Source organism: Acanthaster planci, linkage group LG01, assembly GCF_054643075.1.
Source record: "Acanthaster planci isolate LZ-2023a linkage group LG01, COTS_SCS, whole genome shotgun sequence".
NCBI lineage: Eukaryota > Metazoa > Echinodermata > Asteroidea > Valvatida > Acanthasteridae > Acanthaster > Acanthaster planci.
Genome location: NC_141777.1, coordinates 555,231 through 576,979, shown reverse-complemented (window position 1 = coordinate 576,979; position 21,749 = coordinate 555,231). Strand labels below are relative to the sequence as shown.

The window sequence follows — 21,749 nt, the reverse complement described above, 5'->3', positions numbered from 1 at the left end:
GTGGCACCTGACACGACTGGTAGACTCACGTGATTTGTGGAGTTGACGATGATGCGCAGCCAGCGCCAGTTGACCAGGCCCGGTTGCATACATGTACAAGAAAGTTAAAATGGCTTTGAAATCGCTGCAAATCACAAAAGTCTGTTGTTGGATTCTTCTTGTATTTGTCAGTAAGTTGAGAAACTCAACATATTTAAGGGAAAGAGTTCCATACATGTATACTGACGCCACTTGACACCCCGTGCACAAACTGGAATACTAGCTAGTAGTACTAGTACTAGTAGTACTGCTAGTATTCCAGTTTGTACTAGTCATGTACTTACTAGTAGTACAGTATAGGCCTAGTAGTTGTAGTATTTCATGTACTTGGAACGGGTGTCGGTCACCTTGCCACTTCGCCCCATCCCCACTTTGCCACATTTCCACTTCTCCCGATTTACACTTCGCCCCACTGATTATCATTCATGCAACAAATAAAAACATCGACGTTTGAGCCACCAAATAACGGTGGGAGAATCCAACTTGCAAAGGCCAAAACAATGCTTTTGATTTCCCAAGTCCCAACCAACCCTAATTTTTCGGCGAGACCCTACATGTTTTCCCAGTTACATTTGCAACATTTGGAAAGCAACTTCTGCTAATTTCCCGACTTCTTTTCGTGTTTCGCTGTCGCTGTGGTAAAAACATGTGCGCAAAGTGCTGGTTCCCGCCGCAACACACCCACGCAAGAGAATGCGTGATGGAGTCTGACAACCAATCTATTCATGCAGCATGTACACATGATGTACGTGACCTCACGCATCAAAAAATATCGATGTTGCAAGACTTCTTAAATTTAATTCACAGAATTTAGTATCTTGTCTATGTGTGTATTTTCTGTGTTCATGAGTTTAATTAAGGTTGTTTTGGTGTACTTGAAGCGAGCATGTTTCCACAAAATTTCCTGCCACTGTGCTCCGAATTTTATCCGATCGCAAGGGGACAGCTGTCTGGATTCATTGACAATTACCAGAACGATATGTAAAGAACTGTGTATCGTTTCGAAATAAACTTAAGGAGGATGAGAAATATGTTAGTTCAACCATTATGTATTACCTGTAATTCACCATGAATGCAGTCAACATTAGCTAGGTGAATGCTGTAGAGTTTTGTATAGTATCACTTTATCATGATGTCGTTTGTGGACAAGGCTCAATTTATAAGAAAAAGTGGCATGCACTGGCGCATGTAGACCAAAAGATCTACGTGCACCAGGAAAACCTACATGCGCCGTAATTTTGCAAATACCGGCAGTGCATATTTCTGTATAGCAATTTAAGGATTATAAGCCAAAGATAAGGTTAGATGAGTACTTGTATTATGAATCTGCTTCGAGGAATGGGGGAAAGAAATAACATGTTTGTACACTATCTGGTCAAGAATTCAACCAACTTTATTCTTATTCTCACTTATTGGTAAATATATGCAGGAAATGAGTATGTTGGTGGTTAAAAAGTTACATGCACATCGTGTATGCTCAGTATAAAAGCTACTGGCACAAGCAAAAATCTACATGCACTGGTGCATGCATGCACCGGGTAAATCGAGCCCTGTTTGTGGAACTCCTTTCTTGACCCTTTTTTGAAGAGGCGTGTAACACATTCAAGCACGGACGGGGCAAAGTGAAAAGGGGGTGAAGTGGGATGGGGCAATATGGGGATGGGGTGATGTGGAGAGGGGGCGAAGTGACTGTAGTGTTAACCCTTGGAACTCTTCCCTATTGTAAACCCTCCATATGTGGCTGCAAATAGGAAAACCTGGGAAATAACCATCATTTATGACCACCTGATCACGACATCACAACACAAACATGATAAACATGATTAGTCACGATAATGTTACGCCCCAACTAGCACCAGGCACCTGAAACTTAGAATATCCCGTAGTGGAGGTTGTTGCAGTACTTGGAAGAAGAAGACGAACCATAGTTGGGACAGTCCCACCTTTAGTGCTGCAGTTGAGCTGGCCCAACTATTGTTGGCCAATCTCTGAGGAAATTTCTCAACCTTCTTCGAGTTTATGCAGCTCACACCTGATACAATTCATCTAATATGCATGATGAGCGTACAGTCCCTGTGTCCCTTATTTGGCCACTTACTGTGAAAACCAATCAGACTTAACAATACATGTAGGTGCGAAATTAGGGACCTGGCAACTATACTGTCATCATGTCATGAATGTTAGTTAGGTAGGACTCTACAAATCCCCTCCTCTAACATTTGGACATGATGGTCGGCAATAGTCTTGTTATTTGGGTGGAATCTCTTGCCAAAAAACTGCACTTTCTTTAACAAAACCTGCCATACTCCAACAGCAGGTTTTGGCAGGTTTTGGCAGGTTTGGTACCGTACCGTAGGAACCTGCTGTTGAATTTTGTGAGACTTGGGATGAAAGGCCCAGGGAGATGGTGTTGGATTCTGTGTGAGTTGGGACACACAGGAGTCATTGTGTGCAGTGTCTGACTTGCTGTACCAATTGTTGGACTATGCTTGATTTTGTCAGGTTTGGTACTGTTCAATGCAAGTCATCCTATACTGCATAGACCCATCCATACCATATCACTCAAACTCCAACAGGCTCATTCTGTTGGATTTTATCAGGTTTGGTACAGTGACCTGCATGTACAAGTACATAGACAAGTACATGAACCTGTTGGATTTTGTGAGGTTCAGTATGCTTTCTAGTGCAAGAGCCTAGGGGGTTAGGGTTAATAAAGATGGTACAATGGTTTTTCTTTAAAATATCAGACTGAACAATTTCATAGTGCTCTGAAGCATTTCAGAATCAGAAGAAGAGCAACAGAATTACGCTTAGTCTCTGAGTGGCCCGTTATACCTCATCTGAACAATGTCCAAATGTCACCAAATGTTCCTCAACTTGGTAGAATGACCTATATGCATGTATTTTAAGTTCATGTGTAGTGATTATTTTTGCAAGGTTTTCTATTCTTGACCTACATGTATATGACTTCTTTGAAGCACTTTTGCATCTAGGATGTATTATTTTGAGGTCAGAAAGGCCCTTGTTTTCCATCTGTAGTTGCCACTAGCCTGTGTGAGCCATGCCATTGTATGGTGGACACATTAGGAGGGCATTAATTGGTTTTGGTAAAATCTGTTATGTATTTACTCCAATTTTACCCACTTCAAAAAGCCCTTCCTATTGTGTCCACCATACTTCAAAAAGGCTAATGTGCCATGCTTCGTCTTCTGCACATACATGGACTCATTGTAGTTCATTATCCAATCATCAATCACCACTTCCTCCAACATGTCATCCGAATTCCCTGTGCAGAGTAACCTTAATTGACTCAGCCAAACTGCATGGTCTTTTGGTAGCTACATGCATGCACAGAAGATTACTAGAAAAACAAAAACCAACCTTGTGTATTTTCACTGCCTGCATTTTCCCTGATAATATCAGATAAGCCCCCGAACTGACCATATGTACATGTACACAAAGATACTTGGAGCATCAACCCAAACTTCACCCACATCCAAATCTAATTGCAACTAGTGCCCACAATAGTGTAATCTGCATGAGATAATCTACAGTTGGCAGCTGTGCAGTACAAGTACCGTACCTAACAGATGTATCCCCTTCATAATTGTATCTTTATAGTTTTACTCATCAGCCTTCCGTCAGTCTCCCGAAGCAAACCATTGTTGAGACGCCCAGACTATGACCTGCAGAAAATCAAACAGGAGATTGCCAGCTATAAAGGTATATGGACATGGAGTTGAAAGGAATAATCAAGCCCCCTTGTGACCTGTAGCAGATCCCACTGGACCCCTCAGGATTTAATACAGGGCTTTATATTCTCTGTTTTGATGTGTCTCTCATTCGGATATTTCTTAATTTTAAAGGGAGAAATTAGTGCCCAGTGTAAAAATAATGTCTCACTCATGTTCAAGTTTCATTTTGGGCACCTCACCATAGGTGTTAAAAAGGGGAGAGGGGGTGCTTGCTCCTCACTCACCTTCCCTGAGAACAAAAATCAAAAATAGAAAAGGGGAAAGCAAAAGAAATTAAAAGAAGACTGTCAAAGGGGACGAAAATCACCAATTTGCTTGAAAACAACTCAGACTTGACCCTCTCCTTCTGTGAATTGTTTGAGTTATTAACTGACATGTGCTCTGTCTCCCTGCAAGAAAATGGTTTGCCAACCCTTTCCTCCCCGGAAAAAAATCCTGTTGACACTCTTGCACCTTGTCCTATATAAATGAAGGGTGTCTCCCCTTTGGTAAATGCCACTTTCTATCTGCCACTGGTGTCACTTGTTAGTTTTCAGGTAATAGAATAGAAGAGATTTCATATTTACATAATGTACACATAAAGCCTGATTTTGAAGGGTTTGGTTAATGTAGTCTTTCAATTAAGCGTGAGCTCATTCAGACACAAGTTATTAGACATTTTTCATGAAATCTGACCTATTGAATTTGATAAATTTGTATAGAGAGACATTGTCATTAAAGCAATATCCTCCTTATTCCACCTGCAGACTTTTTAATGACATCATCAGTGTCACTTTGACTTGCTTCTTTTTGTTAGATGTTGCCAACGAAATCATGGCCTACATTGTGAATGGCAGTGCAAAAGGACAAGTGTACAACAGACTTGCTCTTTTTACAGACACGTTTGGAAATCGTCTTGTCGGCACCAAAAATCTTGAAAACTCCATAGGTAAGAAGGTATCTGAACAGATGGTTTGCAAACTTGTGAGGCACTCATTTGGGTAAAATTTATGTCCAGTTTGTTTCCTTATGAAATGGCGCGTGCCACGACCCACATTTGAGACTAAGAATAAAGTCTTATAATATCCTTTACAACAGTAATATGCAAAACATATAAAAATTTGCTCCCCCCTTCCCCAAAATTAGTCTTCCCAAAGTCATTCTGAAGGTGTGTTTTATTTTTAAATTGTTGCACAAATTTTAGAGTTTGTTATTGAAACTTCCCTTAAATAGACAAAGTTTGAGTGATTAGATTTTTTTATCACCGCAAATCAAGTGTGTGTGGAGTGCCACGTACAGAACTACCTGTACATGCACAACTTTATGCACTTTGGCCCTTAATTTTTGCACACTATTTACAGTATCAGGTGTAGCTGGTGAACTTGACCCTTTTTACAATTTCCAGAATTCCTTCTACATTCTGCATGTTGAGAAGTCCAGTTAAAATGGAATTACAGAAAGTATCAAAAGGATGAATAAGTGGAGTGCATATGCCATATTCTGAAAGAGTTTGTTACCGATACCTTCATACGTTGATACCTACGTTGATCCCATCATATCCGCAAGGTTTTCCATGTATGAGTGATTGTCCTTTCATGCAGTGGTAAGTCTTGCAGCAATGTCACCATTGTATTGGCAAGACAACTGAAGCTTTAAAGATGTAAAAAATGAAACCTTTCCAGAGATTGAAAATATAGAAAATGAATTGCACTTTCAAATGGAGATACCTGTTCACATTACAATGTGCATGGTACATGTTAAAATACAGACTCTGTTGTCTCATTTGTGTGTTCCAAATTAGATTTTATGTTGAACGAACTCCAAAAAGATGGCCTGCAAAATGTCCATGGTGAAGAAGTGGTGGTATGTCTGTATATATTTTACCCTATTAATTTTCTTTCATTTTTGCTTACTGTAGGGTGTGCTTCTCCTTACATGTATGTTCATGTCATCAGAATCTTACTCACGTGGCAGATGGTAGTTTGCAGATATGTAACCTTTCTAGGATATATCTCTTCTTGAAAGAAGTGAGGTTCTGAAGAGAACCTGTGGTGATCTTGACATTTCATACAGTGTGATTAGTTCATCTTCAGCAAACTGTCATCTGGGCCATTCTATAACTTTCAGGTTCAAACGTGTGACAGGATTGTGACCCAGTCACACCTGACCTGTGTACTTTGACATGGACATGTAATTGAAATTGAATTGAAACTACAGGTGTATGTATGTGTTTGGCAGATAATTTGCATCAGTAAATCACTCTTTGGAAATGAAAAATATGTTCTAAACTTACAAACTCATTTTTCAGATATGACAGGGACACCAAAAAATTGGACCCCAAATTTATAGAATGACAACTCCACTTTTACTACACCACTACTACTACTCAAATCCTGCTTATCTTGTGTATGTATGTAGTCAGGCTAATTGGTTGTTTTCGTAACCACACATGGCTCAGATGTGGGCTCTTTGCATGTTGCCTCTGCAAACCAAAAATCATGGATTTTGAAGACATTATTTGCTTTCCTGAACCATCAGGTACCCCACTGGGTCAGAGGCAATGAGTCTGCTGTAATGCTTGAACCACGTCGGTATAATCTTATCATGTTAGGTCTCGGCAGCAGTGTTGGGACTCCACCAGAAGGTAATCTCAGCTGCGTACAGTAACTTCCATAGGTAAAGGTTACCACCAACCCCCCCCCAAGAAAATAAAAATCAAACTAGAGTTAGACAAGTTAGACCTGCTCACAGTTTAATACATGTAGTACCTATGAGTTCTCATTCATAGGTTCACATTGCAACCCTCAATGTGTCTGTACATTATTACATCTAAAGAAATAATCAAGCCCTGTAATGTTACCCATGGATGCTTCCAAGGCTCATTTCTGGTGCCCCCCCACGCCTCTAGTTGGGCAAATTATGTAATACATGTAGACCACCCCTCTTGCCAGATTTAATTATAATAATGTAAATTTATTCTTTGCCATGTCTGTCAGAACTAGACCTCCTGACGCAAAATTACAGGAGGTGAAACAATACTATGCAGTGGTTGGCAAAAAATAGTAAGATAATAAAAAGAGATTTATCAAGTACAATATATGTAAATGTGCCCAGCAGTAAATCATGGAAAAGGTAAGTAAGATGTCAAGGCCTAATTGTGTTGGAAACCACTAAAAGCCTCAAGAACTTATAAAGTAATTGCAAAACACAACCACACCCAAATATGAATTCATGTATTAATTGACGGGTTGAATTTCTTCTCTTCGCAGGTATCACAGCAGAAGCTATCGTAGTCAGTTCATTTGACGAGCTGAAAAAACGGGCCAGTGAGGTGAGCCCTCTGTTCAGAGCCAACATTATTTCACCAAAGAAGTGATGGAATGAGTCACATGGAAAATGAATTTTTTTTTAAATGTACAGTTTAAGGGAGAATTTTTTTCTTTGGAAACAAGTGTAATCATTAAATAGGTTGGCAAATAAATGTGTTTGTGGCATCCTTCATGCAAACAATAAAGTTTGTTTTATGTCCTCTTTAGCTCTTTCAGAATTCACTTTTTTGTTGTTTTTTTGTTTTTTAATTCCAATCCTGTGTTTTCTTTTTTAAAATTCCTTTCTTGTGTAATGTGCTCTTGATAGATCTTGATTTTTGTTTGAAATGTTTTTGTACATGTATGTATTGTTATTAACTGTAGCATTATTTCTTTTACATGCTGAAGTAAAAGTGTAAGAAAATTTTGAACTTAAGTTGTACAAGTGTAAGTCAACCTTTGGTATGCACAACTGTACAAATGTCATTTATATGAAAAAGTAATCAACTGCGGGCCCTAGTGCAGGATCATGTATATTGTGTACGATGAAGACTGCTGAGTCAAAGAGAATGATCTTTGTGATGGCCCTCATATGTGAACAGGTTCCTGGTAAGATTGTTGTCTTCAACCAGCCGTGGGTGAATTACGGCGTGTCCGTTGCCTACAGAGACTTTGCCGCTGTCAACACAGCCAAATTAGGTGGTGTGGCTAGTCTGGTGCGTTCCATTGCTGCCTTCTCCATCCATAGCCCTCACACTGGTTGGCAGGTAAGGACAGTCGTGAACTTCTAAGTTCCAGGACATGTATATGTACATATGTAGGTTCAGCTGCTTGCATTTTTCTTCCCAGCTCACGGACCTAAGGTACCTTGAATCCGACTTGGGGTAATCCTTCGGACAGAGGAGGCAGTGATTCTACATGTTTTTTCTTCAATTTATTAAGAAGACTTTATTTTTGATCGATTTTTTAAACTTAAGCTGATACATGTTTTGGAGGAAAGAAAACAAGAAAGATTCCCTTTATAGCTTGGAAGGGAGGGAGCGGAGACACTGGAAATAAGTTGAGACTTTAATGAGCTACCCCGTCCCTGCTGACTAAATGTTTGAATATTAAAGGTTTAGAATTGTCAGATATCTCTTAGAAACACTTGTAGGACTTGCAGGCTGCATAAGTGTAAAATCAAAGATAAACCAGATAGCAAGTGTAGGGCGTAGTGTTGGTGTGAACCACTGAACCCAAAACCTTATAGATTCCCTTAATAATAATTCAAACGCCAGACATGAAGCTTTGGAAAGCAGAAAATCAGCGCAGTTTCTTTTCTGTTTCACACAGGACTATTCTGACTCCGTTAAGAAAATTCCAACTGCATGCATAGCTGTGGAGGATGCAGAAATGTTAGCAAGAATGGCAGCCAGAGGTGTGAATACAACTTATTCTGACATGGGTCTTGGGGGCAAAGGCTGCTAATGACATCGATGAAGATGTCAAATTTTCTCAAAATCTAAAATTTTAAGGCCTTTTACGTTGTTATTCATTTACTACCAAGAACTTACTCAAGCAGTGATGCTTCCTCTGTTGTTTCTCAATTTTTTTTTTCCTCACTATTTTGGAAGTAATGTAAATCTTCACCTCACCTTGCTCTGTGTGTTTTGTGTATGTGTGGCCATGTCAAATAGGCATGTGATCTTGCAATGTGTGTGTGTAGGAGTTCTGGAGAAAGGACTACATTCTTACCACTGTTGTACTAATTTAATTCATAAAGTTCCCGTGGCAGCCCAAACCAACCTGCTTGTTACTATCTAGTCTGCTCCAAACCACCCCCATCTAATGGTGTGAATGTAAAGATTTATCAAGGAGTAATTACAATGTAACACATGTGCTAAAAATTTAACAAACAAAAATAGTTGATGATTTGACTCTACAAAAATCTCTTCGAGAACTGCCCTCTGATCGGAACTTAGAGAGCTGAAGAGAGAAAAAGTCTAAGTGGCAAAGAAGGTACATGTGTTCATTGCCACTGTGACATCTAAAGCTGTAATTCAGTGACACCTCTGATATCACCCACAGGCACAAAGATAGTGATACAATTGAAGATGGAAGCAAAGACATACAGTCAAACAATATCACGTAACACTGTAGCTGAAGTCGTGGGCAGTGTGCATCCTGAAGAGGTATGAATGTACATGTACTATTCTTGTCTCCAAACCATACTGTGTGCTCCTGTTTTGGCTATTCATGCCGCTATGTCTTGCCTCCTTTAAAGATCTGTGGTACAGTACACTTTCAATATGTTCTGCCTCTCTCTGATTATTATTTTTTTTCTTTTTTAGTTTAATTTCTTGAAATTGGTCATATCTTGAAAATAATCAGGCTGTAGTGTCTTGAAATGGGAAGAAATGGGAAAGCTGAAGTGCTTTTTGGATCAAAGATTTAGACATCATCATCACTATATATCTTGTCCACTGATGTTACTAGGTTGTGTTAGTGTCAGGCCATCTAGACAGTTGGGATGTGGGCCAGGGAGCGATGGATGATGGAGGCGGAGCTTTCATCTCCTGGCAGGCGAGTTCATGCATATTTATGATTGTGACTGTACAATTATCAAATTACAGACATCACTTAGAAAACAACAAAAATATCTGAAACAATGTGAAGTGACATGTATATTTAGTGACATACAGTAGGGAAAAAAGTTTCCATACACCTGGTAGAACTAAAACAATTCCAACTTTTCATGAGGACAAACAAGACGGGTCTCTACTGTATGCGTCAAATAAATACACCCAGAGACATATATACGAGTCATATTCATATTTACCAAAAAATTCAAAATATTATATACTCCAACCCTAAATATTTAGTGCCACTGTCTGTATTTTTTGTCACATGTCATAGTTGCAGTGGACCACTTTCTGAAGTGTTCTTGAATGACAATAAGGGGTAGATGTAAATTTTCACAAAATGATTTTCAGAAATATTAATATTTTAAACCATAATAAATGTCTCTGAGTATTTTCAGTTAAATTATACACCATGAACATTAAGTTGAGATACAGTTTGTTTGACCTCATAAAGAAAAAGTTGGCAAAACAATTTCAAACAGCTAAAATTGAGGAAAAGTGTTTTTCTACGAAAGTGTATGTAAACTTTTGGCCCCATAGTTAGATCATTTCCATTTCATTTCCATTTTCCAGGCATTGTCCATTGTCAAACAACTAGGCCTTCGACCAAAGAGAACAATGCGCATGGTTATGTGGACCGGTGAAGAAGTTGGCGGGGTAGGATCACTTCAGTACTATCAACGACACAAGGTACCAGACTTGCAGGGATTATCAGCGTAAAATAGGAACAGTTGTTTCCTAGAGGAAAGTTAGATGATTGATTGGTAAAACATGACGGAATATTACCCCCTCATTTGGCAAGGAAGAGAGAAGGTAATCAATGACTGCATCCAGATTCAATTGAACAATGTACATTCCTACGATATGCCGTGCATAGGTTCAAACAACTGAAAACAAAACTGTCTCCAAAACACGAAAAGTTTTGTGTGAAATGCCTAAGGTGTCTTATGGTTATGCCATTTCTTGAATCAAAACTTGTCAGCTTTTTTGATGAGGGGTTCATTTCTTAGTCACAATAAGGAGAAAATAGGTCAAATACATGGTAATTAAGCGAGAGGGGCATGGTTGCATACACTGCTCATACCAACATGTTTGTATAGGCCCTGCTCTTATCACTCAATGCAAAGTCAGCAATGTGAAATATAATCCAACTTTGCCGACTATCTGCCACTGTCTTTATGTCAGCCACAGTAGAATACTTCCATGTGACTGGGGACTGCATTTCAGCAACATTGTCTGCATCTCTTAACATTTGTTATTGAAACTATGACAGGCTTTAAAGGGCTTATTTGGATAAAGTGATAGTAGTGATGCAACATAATATAAGTTTGTGCCTGCAGGGCTCTTCGTTTTTAAAAATATGGATGAACCAAAAGCTTGGAAAACAGGTCTGTATTGTCTGTCACAAACCATTCCATGCCCCATATTTTTCATTTTCCCCCAAAACGTCTGGTGATTCTACAGGCAAATGCAAGCAATTATGATTTAGTGTTGGAATCAGATATGGGGACGTTCACACCATACGGGATAGAAATAAGAGGTAAGCACGCTTTCTTTCCTCAAGCTGCAGACGTGAGTATTCTAAAGACAAATAGCACGTTTGAAGCAACATAGCAGAATTAGACATTTTGGGAACACACTCAATACATTCTATGCTCATGGTTATTGAGGAATCCAGGAAGTTCCTGGTTATAGCCCTGGGCACCAATAGTGCAATCCCATCCAAGAACTAGTGGGTAACGATTCAACGATTGTTAGATTACCCTCAATCAAATTGCACCTGACGATGGTTGAACTTGTCTTGTATCATAAGAACCAGTCCTCTAAAGTCCTTTTTTTCCCTGAATATGCTTTTCTTTCAAACTCGTCTAAGTGCCCCAGAATGTTTTGAAACAAACATTCCTTTTTTGGAAAAACATACCAACTTGCCCCACCAAACAAACATTTCATTTAAAATTTCCCTTTTCCAGGAAGTAATGAAACACTAGAAATTGTCAAGGGCATAGTGGAGCTTCTTGGACCAGTGAATGCAACCACATTCCGTAAGGGAGAGGACGGCTTGGATGTGTCCTACTGGGAGAAAGACGGGGTACCAGGGGGCAGCCTGCTGAACCACAATGAGCACTACTTCTGGTTCCATCATTCAGATGGTCAGTACATTGAAGTCCATGCACTGAGAGACTTTGGCCCACTTCGACAAGCAGCGTCGGCCACTGGTCAACTTTTAGCTGGTTACCTTGGTTTCCAGAATATTTCTTGGATACCGGGCAAAATCAACCATAAGTTAACTCATGGTCTCTGACTGAATTTGGGCCTCAATGGGCATCAATGAGCTTGTGGCATTTCCTCTGAAGACACTCATGAATCCATGCTTACCATGCACACTGGTTACTTACATTAATTGCCATCATGACTGCGGTCAGTAACACCAATGACAAACAACTCCGATCCTGTATGCATGGATTGCATAAAGTGAGATTATAATTCAATACAGTTTACTTCATCATCTGATCAGACCTCAGTGAAGGAACGGGCACCAATTTCATGGCTGCGTTCATCATGATGTCATCATGTTTTGAAAGCTTTAAAAGAACTTGAAAAGTTTGCACCGACTCTATGATGGAATGTACACCAGCAGAATTTCCTGCTAACCTGTAAAATGTACATGCGGAATCTAATACAACTGGCAAAGATTCATATCCGATGTTTCGCAGGGCCTTTAAATTGGGCCAACGTCCCCTTCAGTTTAATGGATAGCATTTGGAAAATCTCAGAATGTGAGCAATATTGCAACACATGCTCTTACATAGTACACATGTTCAAAGAACTACATTTTTTCTATTCTGGTTTTGATTTTTTGAGCAGGGGACACAATGTCTGTCCAGGACCCTCATCAGATGGATCTGTGTGCTGCTGTCTGGACAGTGGTTTCCTACATCGTGGCAGACTTGGACAACATGCTCCCCAGAAAGTAAACATTGGTGGGGTCACATTAATGTGTCAGTGGCTGTGTTATCAACAATAAGTACATCTACTCAGAAAGCAAGAGCCATTCAGTTTGAGATAATCAAGCAGGGAACTAAACAAGACTACAAGAGTTGCATTTAATCTCCTGGATTTCTTTGCCGGGTGATAGTTACAGTTAAGAATCATCTCAAAACTGGAATCAAAATGTGCCCCCCTCCCCTTTTGGAGGCAGAAAGAAATGGAATAAATATCCAACAGTAGGCCGATATGCCATGTTTTCCAAAGCTACTGAGGAAGATTAATGTCCCGTCTTCAAAGCACGCACAAACATCTGGTTTTCTGTTTATAGTTTTCTGTAAAATGTCAGTGTCCCACAGGCATATCAGCTAAGATCCTGCTTTCATGTCGGGCAACTATCAGTTTATGAAGGGCATTTTTTGGGGCGTGTCTGTGAAGCATTTGTGGTAGTTCTTTCTTATTATAGTGTTACTGATCAGGCCACTGGTAAACGTCACTTGCTGAAATATATTTTATAAATCACATCTATAAATTGTTCCCCAACTCATTTGCCCCATTTAAGAACAGCTTCAAGTGAAACATTTGAGCACCTTTTAAAAATATGAACTACTTTTCTCTAGAGTATTAATTCCGAGTGCAAAACATATTCTACAAATGCATCAGTTTTTGTGGATGGTTGCGTAAAGCTTTATTGTAAGAAAACATTTCTAACAATCTTGTCTATTTCATTTTTCCCTATGTAAACATTCTGCTTAAATCATTGAGAAACAGAAAATTCATTGATACAGTGAGACAACTGCTGTTCTTAGTTTAGCACCTTGGAGCAAATAAACAGCATTTGTTTTTCTCTACAGAAAACTCTGAATTACCCATGTATAAAGTAAACTTATCAAATGAAATTTAAAGAGAGGCTGTGTTCATCTCGGAGCTAGAGGTTGCCCTTTTTTGACAACTGTCTATACATGCAAGAAAATGCATATTTGAAACGCAGTTCGTGTGAAATATTAAGCAGCTGTGTACAGGAAAATTCTTTTGAAATAATCTTTGATCAAACTATTAAGTTCTGAAATAAGTTGAGAATGTAGTAGCAAATCTTTTAACAGAAATATTGGATATCAAGTGGAAAATTAAAGAGAAATAATCCTTCCAAAATGTGTGTGATGCCTTCTCACAAATGTTGTAAAGTCTCTTGAGTATGTTAACTTCCTCACAAGTTCATCATCCAGTCTAAAGTCCAAACCATTTAAAATGAACTACAACAACAGGGTTCGCTTTTTGGGGGGCCTTTGTTAGTTCTGTTACTGGTAACTGGCCTGTGATTTGTGATTTACTTTTGACCAGACCTATGATGGACATGAGTGAAAGACTTTACATTTCTGCTTCATAACTACGTATGATGGCACATGTAAATAACTTGCAAGCTTGCTCAGCAATGAAGTCCTTGTTTGTGAAATAATGGAATGGAAACCTAAAGTCTGGTATGCTATAATCAATGTACAACAATGTAGAAAGCATGGCCCAGATCCATGGATACCAATGTTATTTCTGTAAGTTTGTGTTTGCTAGTTGCATGTTGTATAAATGTCTTGGTTCCAAAAATGCTGTTTGAACAAAGCAGGATATGTCCGGTGACAATCTGAAATCTCTGTGCACCAGTTTTTCTTGGGTATTGAGAAGAATGCTCCAATTCCAACCTGGTTCAAAACAATTGCACCACATTCATTGATCAAAATTTCCCAGACGTTCCTGCCAAAAAGTGTCCTGAATCTGCCCAAATCCAACACTGCCTGGAAGACTGACAGCTTATTTGTTATACCCTGAAACAAAGCTGCCATATCCAGCCTCATGAGAAGTGAACGTGGTTGGCCCATGCACTCCAGAATCTATCAAAATACTATAGGCCAATGAAATAGTATTTTGAACCGGTCGGTATTTGGACCGGTCAGGATTACACACAGACATGGAACCATTGTTATTTATAAGTATCCTAGTGACGTATCACATGGCATCGCTATCACTGTCTGGATTGAAAACCTCGCTGATTTGTAGCCGGCCGACTGATGCCTCAGTTTGCCGTCGCTGAACCCCAACCTGTAAGTTTAAGGGATAAAAATAAAAGAAACTGATATGGAGTGTTGGACAGTACTACACACGTGAAGTCTTTTTAAGGACTCACTTCACATTTGAATATATTAATATTTTTGGCTGAACAATTCATTGATGTTGGACTTCGCTAAAACCAATCGAGTTGAAATTCCATGCAGTTCCTTTCCTGTAACCATTTCATGCTCGGATTATTTTTCAATAGCCAAGTACCATATTTCTGGTCCAAAAAGTTGAAATTTGCAAAAGATGAGATACATGTACAAAGCAAACTTTTAAAATAAAGTCGAACACTAAAAAATACTGACTTTTTGAGTAATTTATGTACAAGTTTTCTAGAAAAATTGTCACTGTAATTTCATTTCTCTTCACATGAGGCCCTGCCACAGAGGTATATGTACAATGCAGACAATGAACACCGGCTGAGTTCAACACATGGTCCACCTCCTCTGAGGCCTTGTTTGTGTGCAAAGTGAATGGAATGTTGATAGTTTAACCTGTCACTTACTGCTGTGGAAATACCCAGCCAGAGCACTGTCACATAGTCTCAGTGTACCTGTCATGGGAAAATGCAGGGTGGTTTACATGCCCTCCTGCATAATCCCATAACAATATATCAAACCTTAAAACTTATTTTAGTAGCCTGCTGTACATGTGAGGCCAATTTATGTCCCATAAATACTAAATACTGTTGACTCCAACAGTTAGAATAAATTTAGTCATTTCACAAGATCACTAGAATCCAATGGAAAGTGTCCACAGTCAGAACTTTTGGGGTTCCACCTTTCAATGCTCTTGAAAAATACACCTGGAGAGTTTGGCGGACTTTTGCAAGACTAAAGAAAGGTGTATGTAGAACCAACTCTACCAAAGGGCTTGATGCTTGTTAAAATGTCAAGTACATAAAATTTCTGAGCATACAGTGCTTATTAATATACGTTGGGTAAGGGCAAAACCTGTTATATATAATTAACATCTCCCCAACGCAAAAAAATACATCTTGAAAATACATAAAATTGGGTATCTACAGGGTTTACATTTTTGGCAAATGCTGAAAAGTTCAGAAATTGCAAAACTGCCTCTGGCCTAATGCTGGCAAAAGAACCCCCAAAATTGAATGGGGACATCTGAATCTTGTGGAAAAAATCACACCTTCTGTCCATCAATTACATGTTGCTCCTTCTGCAACACCTTCTCAAGGTCATGTTCTGATGAGAAGCTTACAAAGGCAAAGCCTTTGGAGAACCCCGTCTTGGAATCCTGAATGAAAAAACGGGGGGCGGAAGGCTTTAAAAGTCCTAAAATCTCTGACAACAATCTGGAAAATAGTCTTGTGAGCCATAAGCACAGATACCAGAACAAGAGTGGAAATGGTTGGCTTTCTAGATCAGGGTAGTATACCTGTCAATGGACACATACTGTTCAAATCATCTCTTTTCACATCGGGGTACTATACCTGTCAATGGACACATACTGTTCAAATCATCTCTTTTCACATCGGGGTACTATACCTGTCAATGGACACATACTGTTCAAATCATCTCTTTTCACATCAGGGTACTATACCTGTCAATGGACACATACTGTTCAAATCATCTCTTTTCACATCAGGGTACTATACCTGTCAATGGACACATACTGTTCAAATCATCTCTTTTCACATCGGGGTTCTATACCTGTCAATGGACACATACTGTTCAAATCATCTCTTTTCACATCAGGGTTCTATACCTGTCAATGGACACATACTGTTCAAATCATCTCTTTTCACATCGGGGTTCTATACCTGTCAATGGACACATACTGTTCAAATCATCTCTTTTCACATCAGGGTACTATACCTGTCAATGGACACATACTGTTCAAATCATCTCTTTTCACATCAGGGTACTATACCTGTCAATGGACACATACTGTTCAAATCATCTCTTTTCACATTAGGGTTCTATACCTGTCAATGGACACATACTGTTCAAATCATCTCTTTTCACATCAGGGTACTATACCTGTCAATGGACACATACTGTTCAAATCATCTCTTTTCACATCAGGGTACTATACCTGTCAATGGACACATACTGTTCAAATCATCTCTTTTCACATCAGGGTACTATACCTGTCAATGGACACATACTGTTCAAATCATCTCTTTTCACATCAGGGTACTATACCTGTCAATGGACACATACTGTTCAAATCCTCTCTTTTCACATTAGGGTTCTATACCTGTCAATGGACACATACTGTTCAAATCATCTCTTTTCACATCAGGGTACTATACCTGTCAATGGACACATACTGTTCAAATCATCTCTTTTCACATCAGGGTACTATACCTGTCAATGGACACATACTGTTCAAATCATCTCTTTTCACATCAGGGTACTATACCTGTCAATGGACACATACTGTTCAAATCATCTCTTTTCACATCAGGGTACTATACCTGTCAATGGACACATACTGTTCAAATCATCTCTTTTCACATCAGGGTACTATACCTGTCAATGGACACATACTGTTCAAATCATCTCTTTTCACATCAGGGTACTATACCTGTCAATGGACACATACTGTTCAAATCATCTCTTTTCACATCAGGGTACTATACCTGTCAATGGACACATACTGTTCAAATCATCTCTTTTCACATCAGGGTACTATACCTGTCAATGGACACATACTGTTCAAATCATCTCTTTTCACATTAGGGTTCTATACCTGTCAATGGACACATACTGTTCAAATCATCTCTTTTCACATTAGGGTTCTATACCTGTCAATGGATACATACTGTTCAAATCATCTCTTTTCACATCAGGGTACTATACCTGTCAATGGACACATACTGTTCAAATCATCTCTTTTCACATTAGGGTTCTATACCTGTCAATGGACACATACTGTTCAAATCATCTCTTTTCACATTAGGGTTCTATACCTGTCAATGGACACATACTGTTCAAATCATCTCTTTTCACATCAGGGTACTATACCTGTCAATGGACACATACAGTTCAAATCATCTCTTTTCACATCAGGGTACTATACCTGTCAATGGACACATACTGTTCAAATCGTCTCTTTTCACATCAGGGTACTATACCTGTCAATGGACACATACTGTTCAAATCATCTCTTTTCACATCAGGGTACTATACCTGTCAATGGACACATACTGTTCAAATCATCTCTTTTCACATCAGGGTTCTATACCTGTCAGTGGACACATACTGTTCAAATCATCTCTTTTCACATCAGGGTTCTATACCTGTCAATGGACACATACTGTTCAAATCATCTCTTTTCACATCAGGGTACTATACCTGTCAATGGACACATACTGTTCAAATCATCTCTTTTCACATCGGGGTACTATACCTGTCAATGGACACATACTGTTCAAATCATCTCTTTTCACATCAGGGTACTATACCTGTCAATGGACACATACTGTTCAAATCATCTCTTTTCACATCAGGGTTCTATACCTGTCAATGGACACATACAGTTCAAATCATCTCTTTTCACATCAGGGTACTATACCTGTCAATGGACACATACTGTTCAAATCATCTCTTTTCACATCAGGGTTCTATACCTGTCAATGGACACATACTGTTCAAATCATCTCTTTTCACATCAGGGTTCTATACCTGTCAATGGACACATACTGTTCAAATCATCTCTTTTCACATCAGGGTTCTATACCTGTCAATGGACACATACTGTTCAAATCATCTCTTTTCACACTCACTGCAGAAGTATGGTAGAATGTAGTTAAACATGTATTTCATGAAACAAAAAGGGGGACAGTTTAATACCTAGCACTAGGAAAGGAGCCTGGAGCAGATAAACCGTATGTGCGCACAACTAGTTTAGACTTTTTCAACACTGAAACAGAGTACATGTAGTCACATTAACTGCAAGCAAGTACTCACATAATTCATTCTGCATGCTCGGATGATGCCAAACTGAGCAAAATAATCCCTCACTTCATCTGATGGATAGAAAGATACACATTTGTCGGCCATTAAAATCAACATGCAGTTATCATGGTTATGTTCAATGCAATCTTGACTCTTCCCCATACTTGGGCAGATACCCCCCTTCACATGCCCGAGTCTGTGAGTTGATTTATCCATTCCTACTGTATGAATGGATTTCATTCAACATGTATAAAGGCAAATCAACTCAGGATGAAGTACAATAAATTTGCCCAAGATTCAAGAACTGCATTAAATGAAGTGTTTTTATTTCTCCGTGCATGGGTAAGAGTTCAAAATAAGGTTGCCCTTTGACAACCTGTGCACAAACCCTATATCAAACTCTGTAGTGTTTTCTACTTGGTTATATGTACCTCAATATTTTCTTGGCTAACGTTGGCTAAATTGGACTTTTTTATGTGCAGGTCACGTTATTCATGTTATGGTTGGTACAGCTCCGTTATCTTGTTATTATTCTCGCTGGTTGTCAGATCATGACATGTAGATAGCTTAATAATAGGTTTAGTAATGATAGGCCAACTAACTGCAGGGAAAATGAGTGGTGTCCGTAGCGGCGTAGGCTATGGAATTTTCCCCAAGTGTATTTTAGCTGGGATGATAATAATAGAAAAACATTATTAATTGGCCTAGGTCAGACCAGTCTTAGGCCTAACGTTAATAATAAATTAAGGCATATAGGACCTAGAAGTACATGTAGTAGGCCTAGTACTACTACTAAGCTACTTAGTACTATGTGTGGTTTTGTGTACCATCTGACTAGCTCTACTGAGTGGAACGTTAGTATTCCTCTTTTTCGATTTTGGACGGGATGGTCATACCAACACTCAACTACATTACATATAGTAAGGTGAAAATGGTTCTCAAAAATTCCACAAACTCACCAAAAATACCTCTTTCACCACCTACTGGCTTTCTTAAATGCCAAAGGAAAATTTGGGGGGCTTTAGTGATATTTCTGACTTCAAAATCTGTCAAAATCCAACCGTTTTTGCTGGACACACGCACAGCACTAGAACTTTTTGCCGTCTGCTCCATTCAAATACCTGGGCCAAACAACTCTATGGGCAAACATGGTCTTCCCAGAAACACCCATGAGCGGCCTATACGTGGTCTGGGCACAAGACTTGTTGATCATGACGGTTGGGCGTGCTACAAGCAACTCTTTCTTGGTCAATACGTCTTGTGCCCCGACTACATTTGTGCCTCTCCCGTGGTTTCATTAGAGGACCATGTTCGCCCATAGAGGAAACAGTCGCTGGTAGAACTACCAACCGTCACGATCAATAAGTCTTATGCCAAGACCACGTATAGGCTGCTCATGCGTGTTTCTAGGAGGACCATGTTTTGCCCATAGAGTTATTGTGTATTTTAAATCTCTTTTAAATTTGAAAGGAACAGGTGGCAAAAAGTTCAAATGCTGTGCGTGTGTCGAGCGAAACGGTTGGATTTTGACAGATTTTGAAGCCAGAATTATCATTGAAGCCCCAACCGTTTGACGTTGGCATTTATGGAAGCCAGTAGGTGGTGATAGAGGTATTTTTTGTGAGTCTTTGGAATTTTTGAGAACCGTTTCGACCTTACTATATGTACAGGCGTGGAACGTTAGGCAAAAAAAATAAATCTCCGGTTTCTGGTCACCATGCGCATCGCCGTAGACCTGCACATCAGCAATCTTTATTTTGCATAAAACAATTTCCAAAAGCTGCCAAACGTACTTGATCGGCAGGAATCCTGCTACCGCATAAATTTAACATCTTTTTGATGGGTGGGGTTGAGTAATATGTATGGTGAAGGAATCCCCCAGGCCTCCATACACTTCAGTCGGGTACTCTTATCAGATGACGTCATTCGTGTATCTTTACACGAAGGCCGTGTCCGAATCAATTGGCTGCGCCTTGATAGTACTACGCATGATCCAATGGGAGCTGGACGTGGATGCTGCCAAATACTCAGTGTAATTTCTGACTGTAGCCAATTGATTTGGAAACAAGTCCCACGTCTGTGAACCAGACAAACAAAGTGGTCTTACACCCTGCTTACATATACAAATTGAAAATGCTGCTAAGCAACAAACCGAGAGGGGCCAGTCTATTTCAGTGTTGGTGAGGCACTGGCGGTACATACGCATGCTGGCCATGCGCTCTGAAGTATATGTGCATGAACATCACTTCTAAGGAAAAAAAAGGTGGGAAAAAAAAAAGCGTAACCGCGCCACTTTTGGACCAAGCCTGTGACCAGAAACCAGAGTTTTTTTTTCTGGCCTTAGTATGACGATCCCGTCCAAAATCGAAAAAGAGGAATACTCACTAGCATGACTAGTAGCAGTAGAGCTAGCATCTGACAATGTACCACCAGAACTGTGGGCTCCGACATCTACCCAGAACTGTCGAGTCTGACACCTAAGTTTGTGACAATCTTGCAGTTTGGCTTTCAGGCATTTGAGACATTCCTTGAAGTAGGGCTGTGGTGGCAACAGAAAAGACAGAAAAGAGACAGATTGTAAAAGAGAGCCACCACAGCCCTACACGTAGGTGTGGGGCTAGTACATTACTTCCAACACCATGTACACACTCAGTCATATCAGTTTAAAGCACGGTGTAAATATAGTAATGTTAATGTGCTCCTGGTGATGTCCGTACGCATGGATTGAATGTGAAACAAAAACAATCACCAAATTCAAACAACAATTATGGCCTACTAGTGCCTGCCGTCCATGGAAGTCTTGACACGAAGATTTCATGAACCCTCCTTGCTGCTCCTCTGGCTGCCATTTTGTCGAATGATGTATGCACGTGCGTGTGCGGCTAGGCTACGTTACTGAGCTGTACGGTCGTACTTAATACTATTATAAACAAGGAGTGTCTAATCCTACCTCCTTGAGTAGGGGAAAACAAATTTGAGCTCCAATTCACGGTAAAAACGAATTTAGATATGAAAAATCAGCATTATTAC

General features: G+C 39.5%; 2 protein-coding genes across 2 annotated transcripts; one reads left to right on the top strand and one right to left on the bottom strand.

Moving 5' to 3' along the window:
- The first annotated feature begins 14 nt into the window (after positions 1-14).
- On the top strand, positions 15-13,839 carry LOC110977615 (carboxypeptidase Q-like). Its single transcript, XM_022231901.2, has 14 exons — positions 15-170; positions 3,661-3,762; positions 4,591-4,722; positions 5,575-5,636; positions 6,312-6,417; positions 7,043-7,104; positions 7,684-7,848; positions 8,414-8,498; positions 9,149-9,252; positions 9,557-9,643; positions 10,276-10,392; positions 11,167-11,242; positions 11,673-11,852; positions 12,568-13,839. Exons 1-14 carry the CDS (start codon positions 92-94, stop codon positions 12,675-12,677), a joined length of 1,467 nt encoding a protein of 488 aa, XP_022087593.2. The 5' UTR covers positions 15-91; the 3' UTR covers positions 12,678-13,839.
- LOC110977616 (SRA stem-loop-interacting RNA-binding protein, mitochondrial-like) lies at positions 13,351-21,649 on the bottom strand. Its single transcript, XM_022231902.2, has 4 exons — positions 21,496-21,649; positions 18,732-18,790; positions 15,943-16,050; positions 13,351-14,778 (listed from the first exon to the last, which is right to left on the bottom strand). Exons 1-4 carry the CDS (start codon positions 21,566-21,568, stop codon positions 14,686-14,688), a joined length of 333 nt encoding a protein of 110 aa, XP_022087594.1. The 5' UTR covers positions 21,569-21,649; the 3' UTR covers positions 13,351-14,685.
- Between the last annotated feature and the right edge of the window lie 100 nt (positions 21,650-21,749).

Excerpts from the sequence above, each read along its gene's own strand:
- LOC110977615 (XM_022231901.2), top strand. The coding sequence starts at position 92 with ATGTACAAGAAAGTTAAAATGGCTTTGAAATCGCTGCAAATCACAAAA. Across the intron at positions 5,637-6,311 it reads TCCATGGTGAAGAAGTGGTG|GTACCCCACTGGGTCAGAGG; the intron begins GTATGTCTGTAT and ends CTGAACCATCAG. Across the intron at positions 11,853-12,567 it reads CTGGTTCCATCATTCAGATG|GGGACACAATGTCTGTCCAG; the intron begins GTCAGTACATTG and ends TTTTTTGAGCAG.
- LOC110977616 (XM_022231902.2), bottom strand. The coding sequence starts at position 21,568 with ATGGCAGCCAGAGGAGCAGCAAGGAGGGTTCATGAAATCTTCGTGTCA. Across the intron at positions 18,791-21,495 it reads TCCATGGACGGCAGGCACTA|ATGAAGTGAGGGATTATTTT; the intron begins GTAGGCCATAAT and ends TCTATCCATCAG. Across the intron at positions 14,779-15,942 it reads ATGTAATTGATGGACAGAAG|GTTGGGGTTCAGCGACGGCA; the intron begins GTGTGATTTTTT and ends TTAAACTTACAG.